This window comes from Phascolarctos cinereus, unplaced genomic scaffold (assembly GCF_003287225.1).
Source record: "Phascolarctos cinereus isolate Bilbo 61053 unplaced genomic scaffold, phaCin_HiC Scaffold_3;HRSCAF=262, whole genome shotgun sequence".
Lineage (NCBI taxonomy): Eukaryota > Metazoa > Chordata > Mammalia > Diprotodontia > Phascolarctidae > Phascolarctos > Phascolarctos cinereus.
In genome coordinates this window covers 177,320,063-177,343,144 of record NW_027555736.1, presented here as the reverse complement: position 1 = coordinate 177,343,144, position 23,082 = coordinate 177,320,063, and the positions used below count along the sequence as shown (strand labels likewise).

General features: G+C 38.2%; 1 protein-coding gene across 1 annotated transcript in view; it reads right to left on the bottom strand.

The window, feature by feature from the left end:
- Positions 1-22,665, bottom strand: part of LOC110214783 (formin) — a 356,877-nt gene extending 334,212 nt beyond the window's left edge. The window contains 2 exon segments of the mRNA XM_020995886.2: positions 16,295-16,412; positions 20,908-22,665. Of these exon segments, the coding sequence (XP_020851545.2) occupies positions 16,295-16,412; positions 20,908-22,269 (1,480 nt within the window). The 5' untranslated portion in view covers positions 22,270-22,665.
- Between the last annotated feature and the right edge of the window lie 417 nt (positions 22,666-23,082).

Here is a 23,082-nt window from a genome sequence, read left to right as displayed (position 1 = left end):
ATGAGTCACTCATCCCCAACCCCTTTCTTCTTCCTCTTGGAAAGAAGCATGGGCTCAATATCTCCCTTGAGTTAACTTTAAAAAGACACTGTCTATATAACATTAAATGGTTCCCTTCTACTCTGTTTTCCTTAAACTGCATGTATATTTGAAAAATTCAGAACTCCATTCGGATGCAATGCTTTAATCCCAATGTTCTAATCCAAGGTGTTCTGTGAAGCAACCATGTGACTTTAGCAAAGACCCTTTTCCTTTCTGGAACTGAGTTCTTTTCTCTATAAATAAAATGAGAGACTAGATTAGATTAACTCTAAGCTCTCTTAAAGCTCAGAGATTCTAAACTGCTTACTCTTTCATTTTAACACACTAACATGTTCTCTTGCCTTAAACACTTTTCATGAAAATAACACAGGAGCTCATGTACTACCTTCTACATGAAGCCTTTCATGATGCTCCTAAATTCTAATACCTTCCTCAAATTATACTATGCTTATTTTTTATATACTATGTAATACATACAGGGTGTCCCAAAAGTCTTTGGGCAGTTAAAGCTATTAAAGAGTAAAATGGCCTTAAGACTTTTGGGACATGCCATACTTAGAAACATTCATGTTGCTTTCTCTTGTTAGGATATAAGCTTCTTGATCATAGGGACTGTTTCACTTTTGCCCTTGTATTCCAAGGGCTTAACACATAGAAGATATTTAATAAATACTTATTGATTGAGGAGGAAATTCATATCCTTGAAAATCTGCATATCAAAAACTACTCTATTTGTCCCCTCTCCATTGGTGGGAGCCTGGCATCTCCACTTGAAATGGGAATGATTCTACAGGTTCCACTTCTTCCTTGTTTCCCAGATCAATGGATATGAGGCCTCATCCTCTTTCAATGCTATTTACCTTCTTCTATGCATTGTATCAGTTATTCTAACTTGCATTATAGTTATTTCTGTACCTGTTTACTAGATCATGAGGTCCTTGAGGGAAGGGAATGTATCTTCATCTTTGAATTTTTCATAGTTATCACACTGCCTTATACATAGTAGGTACTTAATATAAATTTGCAGAATTAAGTTTAGTTGAACTGTACCCTGACTGAACTTGAGATCTTCCCATATTTATTTAACACCAAACTTAAGGCCCCATTTGGAGGAGTCAGGATATCAATTTATCCTTGTCCCTATCCTAAATAGTGCCATCCCTTGAAATTCACTGATGAAACACACAGCCTAGGAAAAACCTGAGTGAAACCTTTAGAATATGCAGTTTGGGTTTCTCCACTTTATAGGAAACAAAATCCAACCAGAACTAATACAATGGATGATCACACAAATTCAAAGCAAACACTCTCCTTGGGCATTTACAATTCAAGTCCTTCCTGCTGAAACTATAAGGATACAAGACTCACTAGGAAGAATAGTAAGGATAGCTCTGTCTTACTGCTAAGGGATCCCAAAGTCCTTTATTGACCCCACCCAGGTTAGAAGATTGGTCATTTTGGCACTTTCTCACCAGAGACCTCTACAACTGACTCAAAGTTATTGAATAGGGTTGCTAAGGTCCAGGATGAGATTATCATAAGCTTTGGAAACTAATTTCCCATGAATCCCATGATGTAACACTGTAAATCTTCCTCTCTACAAAAGCTACAGCTTTCACACTTAGTAAAATTTTTATTATCAATATAACAAAAACCCAGGCATAATCTCAAAATCTACAGTTGAGGAAAACAAATTCTTCCTCTACACAATTCAAGGTATACAAGAAAAAGGTAAAACTTTATTCCTGAATATAAACAGTAGTTTTTCCTCTCGCCCTACATTTATACTTCACTAACACCCAATTCCTCCAAAGAGTGCCATTCCAATTCCACTAACATCAACCATATTTCCCCTTGGGGCTCTGAAGGACATAGAATACTGCAATAAATCCCTGCAGAGATGAACAAATTCTCATTAAATTGGTCACAGTGAAAAAGCAGGCAGCCTTCAGCAATGAAACTCAATTCACCAGTGCTGAAGATTGAAGGGAGAAAAAGAGAACAGGTACCTCCCTTAAGGTGAATCAATCAGAAAAAAACTATATCAGGCAGCCAAATCTTGGTTCTGAGAAGAGAACCATATGCAATAAAACCACAACTATCCAGAAACTTTCAGTTAGCCAGATTTTATCCAGTGGTCAACTTTTAGCAGAAAGAGGCATATTACAAGAAAAGTCATTTTTTCACACATTTCAAAAATAAAAACCACTAATATAATTTCTGAAGTCCTTTTCTCTCATCATACAGGCAATGCAGCTAGATCTAACAACTTTTAACATCTGTGTTTATAATGGATTGGAAGACAGGAGATATTTGGGGTACTGGATTTATGCTTAGTATTAGTGACAAGGTATTATAAGATCCTCAATTATGAAAAGAATGGTCAAATTAAATTCTGGTCTATGATTCTGAATCAGAAAAATAGTCTTCATGGTATACTGAAGTACTGAATTTGGAGTCACAGGACATGAGTCTGAATCCCAGTTATTGCAAGTCAAAATCATTTAGATTCTGTGGACCTCAGTTTCCATATCAGAAAATGAAGGTGCTAGATTAAATTACCTTTATGGTCCCTTTCAGCTCCAGATCTATGATCCTAGTATGCCTCAAGAAAGATTTTCATTGGGACACTAATGGACTGTTGGTAGAGTTGTGAACTGATCCAACCACTGTGGGGATCAATTTGAAACTATGCCCAAAGAGCTACAAAAATGTGCCTACTAGGGCAGGTAGGTGGTGCAGCGGATAGAGCACTGGCCCTGGAGTCAGGAGGACCTGAGTTTAATCTGACCTAAGACACATAATACTCACTAGCAGTGTGACTTTGAGCAAGTCACAACTCTAATTGCCTCACCCCCCCAAAAAAATATATATGCCCTTTGACCCAGCAATACTACTAGGTCTGTAGCATGAAGAGATTAAAAAAGGGGGGGGGGAGGACATATTTGTATAAAAATATTTATAGCAGCTCTTTTTGTGGCAAAAAAAAGAATTAGAAATTGAAGGGATATTCATCAATTGGAGAACGGCTGAAAAGGTTGTGGCATATGATTGTAACGGAATACTATTGTGCTATAAGAAATGACAAACTGAATGATTTCAGAAAAACTGAAAAAGATTTACATGAATTGATGCAAAGTAAAGTGAGCAGTACCAAAAGAACATTGTACACAATAACAGTAATCTTGTATGATGACCAATTATGAATGACTTAGTCATTCTTAGAAGTACAATGATCCATGACAATTCCAAAGAACTCATGATGAAAAATGCTATCCCATCTCCAGAGAAAGAACTGATGTAGTCTGAATGCAGATTGAAGCATGCTATTTTTCACTTTCTTTATTTTTTAATGTTTATTTTGGAGGGTATCTGTGTTCTTTCACAACACTACTAATATGGAAATGTTTTGCATGATTACATATGCATAACATATCAAATTGCTTAACCTTTCAGAGAGGGGAGAGAGAAGGGAAGAAGAGAATTTGGAACTCAAAATTTTTAAAAAATGAATGTTAAAAATTGTTTTTGCAAGTAATTGGGAAAAATAGAATATTTTTTTAAAAAAAGAAAGATTTTCAATATTAAAGGTGGGACAGAAGTTTCCATTTAACTGTACATTAACCAAATGATTCAATTAATTAGAATATCCTCTTCTCCAAGTTTTCTGGCTAACCAAGATTTTGCTTTAGACCATGAATTACTCACTCTTATTCTGGACCTACCACAGTCTTAGTATTTTACTTAGAAAAGGCAGAAAAGAGTCTAAAAATGAGAATTTAAACTAGCATAGAGTAAAGGGTTCAATCTAGTGCTATTGGCACAAAGAAAATTTGTTTTATACACATAGCATTAAGAGTGTTGCCTCAGGGCAGCTAGGTGGCACAGTGGATAGAACACTGGCCCTGAAGTCAGGAAGACCTGAGTTCAAATCCGGCCTCAGACCAAACACTTGACAGTTACTAGCTGTGTGACCCTGGGCAAGTCACTTAACCACAATTGCCTAAAAAAAAAATTTTTTTTAAAAGAGTGCTGCCTCTTTCTCCTCTAAGATTCTCTTTTGCATTATTATGTCACCAAAGTTGTTGCCTTTCTGTATCCTATGGTTCACCACAGGGGAATCTAAAATCTATTTTTATCAGAAGAGTCTCCTTCCTGAATGACTATGCAGTTCAAAAATCCACCTGGAAGCTTTCTTATTAAATATTAATGATTACTCAGAATCTTGGCCACCAAAACAGGTCACCATCCTCATTTTAAGGAGTAATAACAACAATAGTAATAACTGACATTTTATAGAGCTTTAAAGTTTGCAAAGTTTTACATACATTTTCTCATTTGTAAAATGTGAGAATAGGATCAGACAACTTCTGAGGTATCTTCAGTCTGTAAATTTATGATCCTACAATTTTTGGGGGGCCACACAACAACCTCAGGAAGACAGCACTATAGGTGCTATTAGAGATAAAAAGAATGATGTTCAGGGAGGTTAAGTGACTTATCTAGCACTGTCTGACCAAAAAAAAAAATACAACTGATAGATCTGGGTCTTGTGCTCAAGGCAATTCAACATACATTTATTAAAGACCTACAACATTCAAGGTACTATAATAGGCGCTAGAAATACAGAGAAAGAGAAGAGCATGCCCTTGCCTTTAAGGAATTTAGAATACAGCAGGAAGATGAGACAGATGAAGTCAGGTCTTCAAGTTCAAAGTTATCTTTCCTAGTACTAATTGGAAAGTCAGTGTGGTATAATTTTTTAAAATTAAATTTCTTTTTTTTTTTCAATGAACAAAAATCTCTTTTTTCCCACCTACTAGCATTCCATTGGATGAAAAAAAAATACTGTGTAACAGACATACATAGTTAAGCACTACAAATTTCTTGCATTGTCCATGTCCAAAAGAGAAAAAAAAGTTCCAATTTGCACCCTAAGTCCGTCCATCTCCTCTTTGTCAGAGGATGAATAATAGTATGTTTTATTTTCAATTCTCTAAAATCAAGATTGGTCTTCCACTGCAGTGTGGTATAATGTTCATAGGTCATAGACTAGGAGTTAGAAGAGACTAAGATGGCAGAGTAAAGGCAGATACCGATACCAAGTTACTCTCCAAACAGCTTTAAAATAACGCCTCAAAATGAATTCTGGAGTGGTAGAACCAACAAAAGGATGAAGTGAAACAATTTTCTAGCCTAAGACAACTTAACAGGTTGATAGGAAGTTTGTCTTACTACAGTGAGAGTAGAATGAAGTCCAGTATGGTGCCCCTCCAACCCCACTCCCCCACCCTGGTAAGCCATCAGTAGGGCTTGGGGGAGACTAAATTGGCAGCAGTGGCTTCAGATCTCTTGGCCCATAGATGGTAAGGGGGTTGGACAACTGGTCACAAGGAAATTACCGAGAACTCTTTGCTGGGTACAGGACTCTGTTGCATTGCCCATAAGCGACTCCTGGTCACAGTCCCAGGGTGAGAAGGCATACTACCACACTAGAATATGCAGCTACAGAGGAGCGAGAACTTAGGGCACAGTTCTAGGGCTGAAAAGGATGGCTGTGGTCACTCACAGAAAAGAGCACTGGCCAGGAAAGCAGTGACTACCACTCTCCTTAGATCATGCCACCTTGGAAGAACTGAAAACTTACAGACTGCCCCCCCCCCAGACCTAGGTCTGAAAACAATACCACAAAAAACCTGAGGCTTGGAACAGTGTCCCCTCCACTCCAGCAGAGCCCTTTAACATAAAGTTAAAAGTCAATAAATAGGCTGGGAAAATGTGCAAACAACAAAAATAACCTGACCATAGAAAGTTACTGTGGTGACGGGAGATCAAAACACAAATTCAGAAGACAACAAAGTCAAATTAGAGATTCCCAAAGCCTCAAAGAAAAATATAAATTGGTCTCAGGCCCAAAAAGAATTCCTGGAAGAGCTTAAAAAGGATTTTAAAAATCATATAAGAGAGGTAGAGGGAAAATTGGGAAAAGAAATCAGAGTGATGCAAGAAAATAATGAAAAAAAAAGAGTCAACAACTTGGTAAAGAAGGCACAAAAAAATTGGAAGAAAATAACCTCTTATAAAACAGAATAGAAAAGGTAAAGAGGAAAGAGAAATCATAAGGGACTTATTAAAGTTGAACTGTTTATATTCCTACAATGGAAGATGATATTGTAACTTATGAAACCTTTGTCAGTATTAGGGCAGTTGGAGGGGGAAAAAAATTATATGTATGTATAAATAGATAGATAGAGGGCACAGGCTGAGTTGAGATGAAGAGGTGATATCTAAAAAATAAAATTAAGGGGTGAGAGAGGATTATACCGGTAAAAGGAGAAAGGGAGAGGTAGAATAGGGTAAATTATCTGACATAAAACAGAATAGACCAAGTGGTAAAAGATGCATACAAATCCACTAAAGAGAAGAATTTCTTAAAAAGCATAATTGGCCAAATGGAAAAAGATGTACAAAAATCTACTGAATAACTTCTTAAAAACTAGAATTGACCAAATAGAAAAAGAGGTACAAAAGCTCACTGAGGAAAATAATTCCTTAAAAATTAGAATTGGGCAAGTGGAAGCTAATGACTCCATGAGACATCAAAAACAAAACAATAGAAGGGAAAAAAAAGAAGAAAATTTGAAACATCTCATTGGAAAACCAACTGACCTGGAAAATAGATTGAAGAGAGATAATTTAAGAATTATTAGACTACCTGAAAGCCATGATCAAAAAAAGAGCCTATACATAATATTTCAAGAAATTATCAAGAGAAGTTGTCCCAATATCCTAGAACCAGAGGATAAAATAGAAATTGAAAGAACCCACAAATCATCTGCTGAAAGAGATCCCAAAACAAAAACTCTATTATTATAGCCAGGAATATTATAGTCAAATTTCAGAAAGTAGAAAATACTGCAAGCAGCCAGAAAGAAATATTGTGAAGCCACAGTCAGGATCACATAAGATTTAGCAGCTTACACATTAAAGGACTGGAGGGCTTGGAATATGATATTTCAGAAAGCAAAGGGGCTAGGATTACAATCATGAATCACCTACTCAGAAAAACTGAATACAAACCAGGGATAAAAATGGATATTTAATGAAATAGAGGACTTCTAAGCATTCCTGACGAATAGAACAGAAAATATGACTTTCAAATATAAGACTCAAGTGAAACATAAAGAGGTAAATAGGAAAGAGAAATTATAAGGGATTCAATAAGGTTAAACCATTTATAATCCTACATGCAAAGATAATATTGGTGACTCCTAAGAACTCTACCTAAAAAAGTAAAATTAAGGGGTCAGAAAGAGATGCACAAGGAGAAGTGGGAAGGGAGATATAGAATGGGGTAAATTATCCCATATGAAAAGGACACAAAAAACATTTTACAGTAAGGGGAAGATGGGAGGGGAGATGTGGCAGTCAATGCTTGAACTTTACTCTCATCAGAACTGGCTCAAAGAGAGAATAATATATACATTCAATTGGGTATAAAAATCTATCTTACCATATGAGGAAGTAGGAAGGAAAGTAGATAAGAGAAAAGGAGAAGGGGGTACTGATAGAAGAGAGGGTAGAGGTTGTGATAGGAGATGATTAGAAGCAACATAATTTTGAGGAGGGACAGAGTAAAAGGAGAGAGAGAAGGATAAATGAGAAAAAATAGGATGGAGGGAAATACACAACAATCATAACTGTGAAGAAATTTTTACAGCAAGTTTCTCTGATAAAGGCCTCATTTCTCAAACATATAGAAAACTGAGTCAAATTTATTAGAATACAAGTCCTTCCCTAACTGATAAGTGGTCAAAGTATATAAATAGGTAGTTTTCAGATGAACTAATGAAAGCTATTTTTAGTCATCTGAAAAAAATGTTCTAAATCACTATTGATTAGAGAAATGAAAATTAAAATAACTTCGAGGTACCACCTCACATCTATCAAACAGATTGGATAATATGGCAGAAAAGGAAAAGGACAAATGTTAGAAGGAACATGGGAAAATTGGGACACTAAAGCACTATTGGTGGATTTGTGAATTGATCAACCATTCTGGAGGGTACCTTGGAATTATGTCCAAAGGCCTATAAAACTGTGCATACCTTTTGACCCAGCAATACCATTACTAGGTCTGTATTTCAAAGAAATTTAAAAAAAAAATATAAAAGGAAAGCATCTATATATATATATATATAAATATTTTTGTGGTGTCAAAGAATTGAAAATTGAGGGGATGCCCATCAACTGGGGAATGGTTAGACAAGTTGTGGTATATGATTGTAATGGAATATTGTTGTGCTATAAGAAATGACAGGCAGGATAATTTCAGAAAAACTTGGAAAGCTTACATGAACTGATGCAGACTGAAGTGTGCAGAACCAGTAGAATGTTATACATAGAAACATCAATTTTTTTTATGATCAATTGTGAATGACTTAGCTATTCTCAGCAACACAATGATCCAAGAGAATTCTGAAAGACTCATGATGAAAAATGCTATCCACCTTCTGAGAAAGAACTGATGGAGTATGAATGCAGATGAAAACATACTTTAAAAAAAACTTTCGACACATTCAGGAGTGGAGCCAAGATGGCAGAGTAAAAGTAGTGACTTGCTTGAGCTCTCTCCCAAACCCCTCCAAATAGCTGTAAAAAATGGCTCTAACCAAATTCTAAACCAGCAGAACCCACAAAAAGATAGAGTGAAACAAATTTCCAGCCCAAGACAACCTGGATGTTTGATCTGAAAGGTCTATCACGCTGGGCTGGGAAAGAAACACAGTTTGGCATGGTATGCAGGCAAAACAGTCCTCAGTGAACCTGGAGCAGCCCTCAGAGGACTGAATCCCAGGCAGCTGTGGTGGTTTCCAGGCTTCTTAACCCAGGAATACCAAAGACAACTTAGAAAGTCAGTAGGAAAGTTTGTGACTGTGGTGAGAATGAAGCTCAGTCCCAGTCCCAGTCCTAGTCCCTAGATGCAGCCCTGGAGCAGTGGCTGCTTCTGCAACTTCCAGTCCATAGACTGAGGAGGAATTGAGTGGCTGATCTGAGAAGGATTGCAGGGATCTTTTTGCTGGTGCAGGATTCTCTTGCTTTGCCCTTGCTTGGATCTGGGTCACAGTTCTGTGGCGGTCCTGGGGTGAGGAGGAGCTCTGGCATGGTGGAGCTCATACTCGTGGTGCAGAGAAAATCCTCCTCACAGTTTCAAGGAAGAAAAGAGTGCTTGTGGTCACTCATAGATCACAGCACAGGCCAAGAAAGGAGTAAACACCTCTCCTTTGATCATACCACCTTGGAAGAACTGAAAATTTACAGTTCCCTAGAAGTACCTCTGAAAACAGCTGTACAAACCCCAGAAGCTTGGGACAGTACATTCTCCACACTGGAAGCAGACCCCACCTTAACAAAGAGTTTATAACTCAAGTAATTAGCTGTGATCATGAGCAAACTGCACAAAAAAAAGTCAGACCACAGAATCTTTCTTTGATGACAAAGAGGATTGAAACATACATCTAGAAGAAGACAACAAAGTCAAAGCTCCTACATCCAAAGCCTCCAAGAAAAATATGAATTGGTCCCAGGCCATGAAAGAGCTCAAAAAAGATTTTGAGAAGCAAGTAAGAGAAGTAGAAGAAAAACTGGGAAGAGAAATAAGAGTGATGCAAGAAAATCATGAAAAACAAGTCAACAGCTTGCTAAAGGAGACCCAAAAAAATACTGAAGAAAATAGCACCTTAAAAAATAGCCTAACTCAAATGGCAAAAGAGGTCCAAAAAGCCAATGAGAAGAATGCCTTAAAAAGCAAAATTGAGGGTCAGCTAGGTGGCACAGTGGATAAAGCTCTGGCCTTGGAGTCAGGAGGGCCCGAGTTCAAATCTGGCCTCAGATACACGACACTTAATAGCTGTGGGACCCTGGGCAAGTTACTTAACCTGACTGCCTCACCAAAAAAAAAAAAAAAGGAAAGAGTAGAGAAGAAAAAAAGGGAGGAAAAAAAAGAAATTAACTTCTAAATTTGGGGCAGCTAGGTGGAGCAGTGGATAGAGCACCGACCCTTGATTCAGGAGGACCTGAGTTCAAATCTGGCCTCAGACACATAAGACTTATTAGCTGTGTGACCCTGGGCAAGTCACTTAATCCCAATGCCTAGCAAAAGAAAGGAAAGAAGGAAGGAAGAAGGAAGGAAGGAAGGAAGGAAGAAAGAAAGAAAGAAAGAAAGAAAGAAAGAAAGAAAGAAAGAAAGAAAGAAAGAAAGAAAGAAAGAAAGAAAGAAAGAAAGAAAGAAAGAAAGAAAGAAAGAAAGAAAGATTGGCCAAATGGAAAAGGAAGTCCAAAAGCCTACTGAAGAAAACATTTTCTTAAAAATTAGAATGGAGCAATTGGAAGCTAGTGACTTTATGAGAAATCAAGATACTGTAAAACAAAACCCAAAGAATGAAAAAGTAGAAAACAATGTGAACTATCTGATTGGAAAAACAGCTGACCTGGAAAATATGTCCAGGAGAGATAATATAAAAAATTATTGGACTATCTGAAAGTCATGAAAAAAAAAAAGAACCCAGACATCATCTTTCAAGAAATTGTCAAGGAAAACTGCTCTGATATTCTAGAACCAGAAGGCAAAATAGAAATTGAAATAATCCATCAATCACCTCATGAAAAAGATCACCAAAGGAAAACTCCTAGGAATATTGTAGCCAAATTCCAGAGTCCCCAGGTTAAGGAAAAAATATCACAAGCAGCCAGAAAGAAACAATTAAAGTATCACAATCAGGATAACACAACATTTAGCAGCTCTACATTAAGGAACCAGAGGGCTTGCAATATAATATTCCAGCGGTCAAAGGAGATAGGATCACAACCAAGAATCACCCACCCAGCAAAACTGAGTATAATCCTCCAGGGGAAAAAATAGATATTCAGTGAAATAGAGGACTTTCAAGCATTCTTGATGAAAAGACCAGAGCTGAATAGAAAATGTGACTTTCAAATACAAGACTCAAGAGAAACATGAAGAGGTAAACAGGAAAGAGAAATTATAAGGGACTTAGTAAAGTTGAACTGTTTCCATTCCTACATGGAAAAATGATACTTGTAACTCATGAGACCTCTGTCAGTATTAGGGTAGTTGGAGGGAAAAAATTATATGTATGTATATCTTTAGACAGATAGATAAATAGAGGGCACAGGATGAGTTGAAGATGAAGGGGTGATACCTGGAGAATAAAATTAAGAGTTGAGAGAGGATTATACTGGGAGAAGGAGAAAGGGAGAGGTAGAATGAGGTAAATTATCTCATAAAAAAGACAAGAAAAGGCTTTTACAGTGGAAGGGAAGTGGGGGAAGGTGAGAGGGAATGAGTGAATCTTATTCTCATCGGATTTGGCTTAAGGAGGGAATAACATACACACTTAATTGGGTATGGAAATCTATCTTACTCTATGGGAAAATGGGGGGGGAAGGGGATAAGTGAGCAGGGAGATGATAAAGGGGAGGGAAGATTGGGGGAGGGGGTAATCAGAAGCAAACACTTCTAAGGAGAGACAGGGTCAAAAGAAAGAATAGATTAAATGGGGGGGCAGGATAGGATTAAGGGAAATATACTTAGTTTTTCACCACATAACTACTATGGAAGTGTTTTGCATGACTACACATATATAAACTGTATTGAGCTGCTTGTCTTCTCAATGAGAGTGAGTGGGAAGGGAGGAAGGGAGAAAATTTGGAACCCAAAGTTTTAAAAACAAATGTTTAAAAAAATGTTTTCACATGCAACTGGGAAATAAGATATAGAGGCAATGGGGTATAGAAATCTATCCTGCCCACAGGAAAATTGAAGGGGAAGGAGATAAGAGAAGTGGGGAGAGATAGAAGGGAGGGCAGACTAGGAGAAGGGGTATTCAGAATGCATGCCATCTTGGGGTGGGGGGAAGGACGAGATGGGGAGAAAATTTGGAACTCAAAATCTTGTGGAAGTGAATGTTGAAAACTAAAAATATATAAATTAATAATAAAAAAGAAAAAAATTTTAATTTCTTTTACTTTTTTTTGGTTTGTGTTTTTTTCCCTCACAAAGTGACTAATATGGATATATGTTTTGTTAGATGACCCATGTAGAACCTATATCAAATTGCTTGCCTTCTCAATGAGTGGAGTTGAGAGGGAGGAAAGGAGAGAACTTGGAACTCAAAATTTTAAAAATGAATGTGTCATGTAATTGTAAAAAAAGTGTTTTTTTAAAGAGTTAGAAGGGACCTTAAAGGTCATCTAGTCAGACCCTCTCATTTTACATGCATTCACTGACCCTCAGTATAAACCCAAAGATGAAGAGCTACTTAGGCAAGTGGATTTCCAAAATGGTAGATTAAGGCAACAACAAACTGTTAGGAAGCCAGCTGTGGCTGGGCAGGCCTAAGATATCAGGTCGCCTCCTCTAGATGTCAACAGGGAAGGGACTGCTCAAAATAGGAAAATGACTGCTAAGAAGAAGGAAGAAGGAAGCAAACATTTATTAAGTATCTACTATGTGTCAGGCATTATGCCAAGAATTTTCAAATATTATGTCATTTGATCTTCACAACAACCCCAGAAGGTTAGTGTTGTTATTCTCCCCATTCCAGAGTTGAAGAAACTGAGGCAAACAGAGGTTAAGTGATGTGCCTAAGATCACACACCTAATAAAGCCGGATTTGAACTCAGAATTTCCCAACTTCAGGTCTAGCACTCTATCAGCTATACCACCTTGCTGCCTCTAAAGTAACTGTCTAGTTCTCAGATTTACCCAGGACTGGCCCAGAGTACAGACAAATAAGTAAAGATTTAGAGCATGGCATGCCTCTGCAGAACTTCATTGGACTCAAGAGTAGAGAGAGGTTTCCTATGTTTTTCTCCACCCCTACCCCAAGTACATAGTTCCAGATATCTAGATTTGCAGAATACATTAAAAATTATGTGTTAAAGGGCAGCTAGGTGGCGCAGTGGATAGAGCACCGGCCCTGAAGTCAGGAGGACCTGAGTTCAAATGTCGCCTCAGACCAAACACTTGACACTTACTAGCTGTGTGACCCTGGGCAAGTCACTTAACCCCAATTGCCTAAAAAAAAAAAATTACATGTTAAAATGATATTCTTTCAATAGTGGATGAGTTCAAAGACAAGCAGAAGGAAAGAATAATTTACTCAAGACTACTATTATAGGAACAACAACAACAATAACAAAACAGCTTTTTAATCTCCTAAAGTAGGTTATAAGATTTTTTAGGGTGAGGGTTGCATTTTATTCAATGTCTAACAAAAGTGTACAAAATAATAGGCTTTCAAATAATAGTCTGATAGGCCTCCTCTGGTGAACTGCCTCTGCCCAATTATCTGAAAGGATCTTAGTCTGGCCTATTCATTTTTTTTTAAACAGATAAGGAAATTGATTAGCTCACTGATGATGACTTGTCCAAATTCACAAAAGTAGTACAGATCTAGGATTCTAACCCAGATCCTCTGGCTCCAAATCCATCTTCTGGTATTCTATGCTTCAACGCATTTCAGAGAGGAAATGGTGGTTTGATTATCATATGACCTATGAAAAAAAGTAAAGGCCCATCTGCTCAATACCAGCAATGCTGCTATAGACAGTGAGACATGAAACATGGCTGTATCTGAAGTACTGAAAAATACCACACAAAGGAATGGAGAGGCTCGCAATAGTCTGAACAGGCTTTAACATAGAACCAATGAGAAAATCTATAGACTAGGAGTAAAGGAGGTCATAAAGGAATTGTATGACAAGAAGAGAAGGTGAGTTGTTCACATGGCAAGAGCAAGAGTTTAACACTGGTACCAATGCTGTGGATCTCCTGTACTAGAATTTTGGGGAAAAGATGGTCAAGTTATATCATTTTAACATGTAATTTTTTTTTAGGCAATTGGGGTTAAGTGACTTGCCCAGGGTCACACAGCTAGTAAGTGTCAAGTGTTTGGTCTGAGGCCGCATTTGAATTCAGGTCCTCCTGACTTCAGGGCTGGTGCTCTATCCACTGTGCCACCTAGCTGCCCTTTAACACATAATTAACACATAATTTGTAATGTATTCTGCAAATCTAGATGGGTTTCAATCTGCATCACTGGAGGGAATACCAGAATCCAAGAGATCACAGATCCATTTGGGACCACAGGATCTACTTCCATAGGGTAAAAGTCCCAACCAAGCCTGCGTAAGCCATAATTCAGATGAGTAGAAAGTAGAAAGACACTTTACATCCATCCGCTCAGAGAAACTTAGACTAAGAGAAAACAAGGGGTGAAGTAAGGTGAGGTCACGTGATAAGCAACAAACAAATGTCTGGTTGAGTGACCAGAGGCCAAGTCACTTGGTCTCAAGTCAAAGGAAGTATCTGCAAAGTCTAGGCTTCAGGCAGAAGAGGTAACATTATTACCATGGTCTAAGCCAAGAATATCTAATTAGAATTTTCCTCAGGCATATGAAATGAGACTAGAGGAGACTAGTGAAGATTTGGGTAGTAGGGAGAGAAATCAAGAAACAAACTACAGGAATATGTTCCCTTTAATCTCCTTGTTCTAAGTACTTTAACAGAAAGTAATAGTTTTACCCTCAGGAGAACTGAGTAAAGAAAGGTCATAGACTAAGGTCATCAATGTCAGTTCACAGAATTCTGTCAGTTCACTGAGCCTCATTATAGTATGTTTTCCAAACATCCAAACCATGCCTGATCTAGAGAAAAACAATGTGATAAGAATAGTATTGCTAAATAAGACAGCTATAATATTGCTAAGATAGCTACATTTCATTTTCCAAATTTGCCATAAAAGGATTCAAGTAGCACAACATAGCTGATTAGCTTTAGACACAGCTACAGGGTTTCTAATTCTAGTAATCAAACCTGAGGAAGAAATGTTTGTGAAATAAATCTCAAAAGTCCTATCAAGATGTTAGTCATTCAGAAATACTCAGGCAAAATTTATCGGGTTGTTTGACTCTAAGTTTTTTAAGAGTGACATGACAAGCCTCAACCCTTTTAGAAATTAATGAAAGACAACTCATTGTGCAAAATCATCAAATTATGTAACTTCCCAAATTCTGTCTACTTACCATAGCTACTTACGATTAAAGAAAAAATACATATATAAACAGAAATGTAACTAGCTGAAACGGTTGCCTGGGGCAATTCAGTGTGGTGAGTGAGGCCATAAGATAGTCCTACTACCATAGCAAGAGATCTTATAGGGAGGGGACAGCTTATAACCCAAAGTCGAGTCAAGCCCTTGTACACACAAGACATACCATGGCATAAGACCACAAAATGAGGTATGGGAAGATGGTTGTTGCCTCAGGGAGAATGACTGTTCCCCAGATCTTAGTTTCCTGAACCAAAACTGTGATGACCTTGTGCTAAGTTATGGATATGTACATAAATTTAAAAAAATCATAGCTACAATCAAAGAAATGTTCTGCAAATAGACAATCTTCAGATATGAGTCCATTCACATCCCTACCCTTAACAAGTTTCATTATAAACATGTATTATACATATGCATATACATATACAATGTGGCTATTTTGTGTTTCTACATTTCTGTTATCTGGAAGTCTCCATTTGTAAGCTCTACTCAAAGGGTCCATTTACCCAGATTTTGCTTCTCTCATAGAGCATGGCAAAGCTGCTGGGAAGTTTCCCAGTAAATCAGGCAGATTTAGAACTCGCCTTGGAATAAATAATACATTGCATAACAAAAGAGAAGGAACAACTGATAAAGCATCTGTACATTCACTTGGCCCAACTTCCCTCCAGCCTTAAAACATTGCTGAGCACATCAGATTACAGCTCTAAAGAAGCAATGCCCTAAAGCATACTCTCCTCATCACCCACAAAAGAAAGCAACCCTACCTGATCCCTCTAACTTACTGCATGAGAGCCAACTCTCAACTTCCCAAGAAATTTGTAATTTATACACTCTAGGCAATCCCAGGACACAACAGCAGAGCATTCCACACACAAAGAGCTCCGGTCACTTCACTGCATTTATTCTCCATCTTCTAGAACAAACTTACTAACAATAAATTGTTGGAGGGTCACTGCAATAGGGAATCCTCAGAAGCAAAGGCACAATATGACAATAAAATGCAAAACTCCAGTGAAGACTAAATCCAATTGACAGCATTAAAAACAAAACAAAATCCTGAGTTGTCATGACAGATTTGTGGCATCATGGGCATCACTCCCCTTTCATTTTACCTGCTTCTGTGTACTTCAATCCCACTTTTTCTTCTTCATCTTTTGTCTTTGGAGGTGGCCACACAGCCTGGAGTCGTCCAGGAGTTCTATCATCCTGCTCAGTGGGACTCTGGTCAGCCTGTTTTAAAGAAAAAGAGGGCAAGGAGGCGGGGTGAGGAAGAAAGTTGAATAGAAGGTGGCCAGTATCAATCCATTCTTGTGGCTGCTAAAATTTAATGATGCCAGTTATCTCTATCGTTACCTCATTTAATTCACACAATGAAGGGTGTATTTCATTACCAATGTGGTTCTATTCCAATGATTTAAAATGATCAGTTGTGGTGAAAACAAAAGCAGTCTAAATCTTAGCATCATCTCATTTAATATGTTACAGTGAGTTAATAAGTAAGGTCAATTTTAAGAGAGCTAAATATATGCTAGGAGAAACCAGGTTCAGATCTCAGTTCTGTTTCTTATTGTGCAGAGCCTTAAGGGAGTGAAATTAAATGCAATTTTTTTGTTTGTTTCAATGACCCTTTTAGCAATCTGATCCAGCCTATAGTCCCCTTCTGAGAATAATGCTCTTAAATATGTAAGATTATAGAAAGGAAATTGGTTATAAATGGCATACTTATCAAAAAAAAATTTTTTCAGAACACAAATTCATCGAACCCAGATCAAAAACTTCTGGTATAAAGTTTCTTCTAGCTCTAAATCCTTTCCAATTTTCTTTTACAGAAAAAGAATTTTTAAAAGTTACCTCTACGTAGTTCTTCTATCATTCTGGTTAGAGCTCTCATAAAAGAGAATGAGAGAATAAATATGAAGGGACCTCAGAAGTAAACTCATTTATATGAATTTAAAAAAAAGAAAAGAATGTCCACAGTAACTGGTTATCTTGTAGCTACTTGAATACCTTCAGTAATAATGAATTTACTGGCTCATGAGGTAGTCCATTCGATTTTTGGATAATCTAGTGGGTTAGGAGGGAAAAAACCAACTATTCCTCCTATTGATCCAAAATCTACCTCCTTGTAACTTCCATCCTTTAGTTCTAATGTTCTTCACTCTGAAGTTTTATAGAGTAAGCCTTTCCCAAATTTCACATGATCACTGTTAGAGGCAGCTATTGATATGCCTCCCCCCTAGCCCCTATGGTTCCTCTTTCCCAGGTTAAACATTTCTGATTCCTTTAATGGGCACTACAGTGACATAGTTGAGAGTTCCAATTACTATCATTGTTGTCTTCCTCTGGACTCATTTTTACCAGTTTTATGCTCCTCTGTATACCAAATGTTTGCTTATCAAAGGACCTTGCATTTTAGCAAGTGTTTAGCAAGTATCTGTTCAATAAATGGTTTAAAAATGAAAGCTATGTTTTATTTGGTAGTTGGGAATGCCTCCTTTGCCTGTATCACCCTCTACCTTGTATCATACTTATTTGTATATATGTCTTATACTTACCCCTACTCCCATTAGAGTATAAGCTACTCGAGGGTAACAACTATTGTTCATCTTTGAATTATGAACACTTATCACCAAGCCTTGAATCTAGTTGTGATTTAATAAATGTTTGTTGGATTGAAGTTATTACAGAAACTAGGAATACTATATATTCAGACACCATACAGACATACACACTTAAGATATAATAAAACTAAATATGCCTATGAAATAGAAGCAACATGGCATAGTGGCTAGGGAGCTGGCCTCAAAGTCAGTAAGATCTGGGTTCATGTTCCACCTCTGACACATACTGGCTGTGTGACCCTGATCAGGTTACTTGAAATTTCAATGCTCTAAACATGTTGTTGAGAAGTTGACAACCTGCAAGGTTAGAGGGAGTATTCTCACCTGGAGATTCCCTATAGTACAGAGAATATACATATACACATATGAAATTACAAGCCTAGTTCCTATATCCATATTTACGAAAATTTGCCTGTTTCCTCTTCATATATACTTGGTCCTAGAGTTATAAAAACCACTAATTAGACTTGAAATTAAAGACACTACTCTTACACTGATAGTAAAGGTTGTAGGGTGTTCAAGCAATTTCAGGGGTTCTGTGAAAGTGTGAGGACAGTCTTTTCCTGCAACTACTGGTCAAACCATGGCTCTCCAGGTCCTCCTCAATATCTAATTCTCTTATTTCCTTGATATGCCTTTGAAAAAAAAGAGCAAAATGACCTTCAAGTTAAAATCGTTCTAGCTAAAGCAAAATTGTTTTCTAAAGCAATCAGTTTCCCCAGTGGGCACAGTATTGTGTCTTCATACTTATGGCACTTACTCCATGAAATTATTTTCTCCCAGGTATACAAATCATAAGATTATAGATTTAGAGCTGGGAAGGACTCAGAGGTCATCTAGTCCAACTGCACAATTTTATAAATGAGGAAAATGAGGCCTAGGAAGATTGCAATATGCCCAAAGACTCATGGATTGTAAAGTGATACAGCAGAAATTCAAACTCATATCCTTCAATGTCCTTAACTCCAAATTTATAATGGTAAGTCAAAATGTTATGAGTAAATATTCCAACAGAAAATTTTAGTGTTATATAAGACACTAAATTATTGGAGAGATATTTGTTAATTCTAGTAACATTACTGTTTTAGTTTTATGATAAAGGAATCATAGGATTTAGAAGGAATCTTAAGAGATGGTCTATTCCAACCCTCACATTTTGCAAATAAGGAAACTGAGAAACAGAAAGGTTAAGTGATTTGTCATATAAGCCAGGATTCAAGTCTAGATACCTTGAACAAATCTGGTTCTTTTACTTATGCTGTTCAGTTACATCAACTTGCTTCATTTCCCATTTATTCTAACATTATTCTTATTAAAGAAACTAAAATTATTATTACCCCGCCCTGTACTATTCCCTAACATTCAGATGGAGAAACTATTTCTTTCAGCCTTTCCAGAGTTATCCATTTAAAGTTTCAAAACAGATCCCAGGACTCCCAAATCCCAGTTTTGGGTTTTTTGTTTTGTTTTGTTTTACTTTTTGTCTCTTCCCTAGTATTAGGTTATTTTTGTGTGTTGTCTTCCTTAAAATTTTAAACATGTTGGGGCAGATAGGTGGCGCAGTGGATAGAGCGCCGGCCCTGAAGTTAGGAGGACCTGAGTTCAAATCCAGCCTCAGACCAAATGCTTGACACTTACTAGCTGTGTGACCCTGGGCAAGTCACTTAACCCCAGTTGCCTTAAAAAAAAAAAAAAGGAAAAAATTTTAAACATGCTTACTAAAGGAAAGCCTATGGGTCTCTTTCTACACTCTGCCATGCTCAATTTTTGCAGCTGGTACTTGTGAGGAGGAGAATGAACGAAAAGCCAGCTCATATCACAGAATAATAGAGCTAGAAAGGATCTTAGAAGGTCACAGGGTCAACCTCTTTATTTCCTAGAGGTAAAGTGACTAAAAAGGTTAATAGTCACAAAGCTGAGATTAGAAGACAAGCACTTATTAAGCACCTGCTAATAGTTTCACAGATTTTATCTCATTTGATCCTAACAACAATCTTAAGACATAGGTGATATTATTTTCCCCATTTTACAGATGAGGAAACTGAGATAGGCAGCAGTTCAGTGACTTCCCCAGGGTCATAGAGCTAGTAAGTGTCTGAGTTAGGATTTGAACTCAGGTCCTTCTCATGCCAGGACAAGTACTCTATCCACTGCACTGCCTACCAATCTTTGGTATCCTGATTCTTAGTATTATATTTTTACCAACATTCTTCCCTTTCAGGAGTATCAGAGAAGCACACGTCAGGGTTAGAAGTGAACTTAGAAACCCTCTAGAACAGGGGTTCTTAACCTGGGGTAGTGAACTTATCTCTTTAATATTCTGATAACTGTATTTCAACATAATTGTTCCCTTGTAATCTCATATATTTTAAAACGATTTTGTTTTTTAAAGAAAGGGTTCTGGCTATAGGTTTTAATAGACTACCCAGGGAGCCAATGATAAGCATGGACCAAAAAAAAGTTAAGAGAGTCTGGTGTAATTCCTTCATTTGAGAGATAAAGAAACTGAGACCAAAGAGAATGTGACTTGTCCAAAATCCCAGAGATAGTAAGTGGAAGTACAACCCATGACTTCTGATTCTAAATCCACAGTTCTTTCCACTACACTATGCACTGCTACTCAGGGTCCCAAACGCAACGACCAGTCCCTTTCAGTCCTGTCATTCCTAATTGCAAAGGTTTAAAAGCAATAAATTAGCACAGTGTTTGGCACACAGAAGGTTTTAATAAGTGCTTGTTGAACAAATGAAATTCTATTCATTTTCCCTGATACAGTCCATTTCCAAAGCAGAGACTGAGTTGTTACAGGAGCATAACCAAAAGACATAGTAATTATAAACCTGAGACTGAATGTCCAGGAACTGAAAGCACATGGTTAGATTGCTTTTTGTACCTATGATACTCTTTTTTGTTTGTTTGTTTGTTTTGGAGTAACGTTCACTATAATACTCAAATAGAAATTAAAAGAATAATTATCATTCCTAATTTCTTACCAACTATTGTTTGCAGATCCCCTGCTAACAGTCACCCAGAAAAAGACTGTGGGGAAAAAGGACAACCACCTCCATTTAGCCCTAAAGTAATAGGAATGCAACTCTACGTACGCTTCTGGAATCAGATGAGCTGTCCCCTGACCTTGACTTGGACCTCTCAAAAACAGCTTTTAGCGACTCCTTCTCATGCCTCATCTTCTGCTTTATGGCTTCTAACTCAGAAGTGTCAGCTGTCGACCCTTTTTTGGGGGGCCGCATAAACAAGGCTTTAAAGGCCTCCAGGGCAGTCTCTGGGGGCTTAGGTTTAAGCTCTTCGTTCTGAGATGGGACATCAGCCTTGCACTGACTCTCTTGGTCAGTATCACTACCCATCTCTTCTTCCTTGGACTGCTCACGTACTTCTCCTTTTTGTTCAGTTTTGGGTATATCAATGTTTAGCAACTGAGAGATCTGCTCTAACAGAGTAGGAGTGGCTTTCAGGTCAGGTGTTTTCTCCCCACTCTTCCTAGAGAGTGTCCCTGGTTGGGCCCGAGATTTTTGGACAGGCTGCGTCAGTTTAAGCAAAGCCAGGTCACTGTCCTTTGGTTTAATTTCAGTTATCGTCTCACCTCCCTCAGTGGTGGCCCCTTTCTTCAGCACACGTAGCCCACTAAAAAAGACTGGGAGCTGGAAAGATTTCTCCCCCGAGGCTTCTTTTTTGGAAGAGGCATTTTCAGAGTTTCCAACAAATGAGCTCTTATCTACTGTCCAAGCTATGGTGGGAGAATCTTCTTCCCCAGGATGGTCTTGTCTAGGACCCGATCCTGTGGACAGGCTATCTTCCTTTTGCTCCAAATCACTCATTGACTCAGACGGAGGCACTGAGCAAACTTCTACACTGAGCTCCATTTCATCCACCTCATTCATGGATTCATTTTTTTGAGATTCTGCAGGTGTTTCTTTTGGGTCCACAGATGGCTCAGATAATGACATTGTACTGCTAATATTTTTACCCTTTTTCTCTTCCCGACTTTCACCCTCAGATTCTGAATCACTGGTGGTATGGACAAGGGTCCCATGAACAAGAAGACCATCATCTCTGCTTGGACTCAGAGCAGAGGATGGATGCAGCTCTTGCCTGAAAAGAAACCCCTCATCTTGTTCTTTCCCAGGGCATCCTTCCTTTTCTGGCTCAGGCTCCACATCTGCATTACCTTTACAGTTCAGGAGAACAGGTGGAGACTGGGCCTTGGCCTCCTGGTTCTTGTTATTGCTTTCCAGCTGCAGCTGAGGCTCAGATCCCAAATTTCGGAAGGCTTTAAGCACAGCATCCTCCTCTGCTGGCTTAGTGGATTCCAATTTTGAAGTAAATCCAAAAAAGGATTTCATGGAAAACTTACTCAGGATAGATTGGGTTATTTCAATTCCATGTTCTGTTGGATGCTCATTTCTGGGGCCATCGCTGCCATTCAGAGAACTGTCCCCGTCTTCCATGTCTTCCAAAACATTCAGATATGTTCCTGATGCAAGTGACTGCCAATCCTCCCGCTAGCTCAGTTTATCCTGTCCATCTGCTCTGAACTTACAAGAAAGAACCCAACAAGGGCTGACAACCAGTCTCCTCAATTGACACAGTTAACAAACTTGGTCTCTCCTTAGGTCACTGTATCCTTCTTCCTGTTTTAGTCATGAGGTGACTACAGTCAACTTTAAAACGTCTGTCAAATTTTACAGCCCCAAACAGCCGACAGTCTTTGCACCTTTACTACATACAACCCAGAGAGGCTTCTCTTCGGCCACTTCCGTATTTATTCCCGGCACAAAAGGCTTTTTGTAGGAGAGAAAGTCAGCCGGCGACTGTGTAATCTCAGCCGAGAACTCCACCGATGAGCTCCGCCCCAATTCCTGCCGTGCTCCTGGTTATATTCAACTTCCTCCTTGTTGAGAAAGTTGAGGTTCTCTGAACACGCTGGGCCGGTCAGCCTGCGCTGACAGCGTCTGTCTGGCTCTCTGGGAGGAGTAGCCCAAGAGAGTTTCAAATGAGATTCAGCAGAAAACTTCAGAAAACCGCTCGCATATCATCTTTTCAGTTTTGATTACAATCAGAGGGCCGGGCCAAAGCATGCAAAAATATCTCCACCCCAGAAGGGGCATTCACAAAACCCAAACCAAAGAACGACGGAGAAACAGAGGAGTCGCAAAATGTCCAGAGTCCTCAAGGTTTCTTGAAGGATAAAATTACTGCCCTTGAAGCTGCACTTTTTTTCCCCCAAAAAGTTATGTTTTCTTCCGTTTCCCCACAGGTTT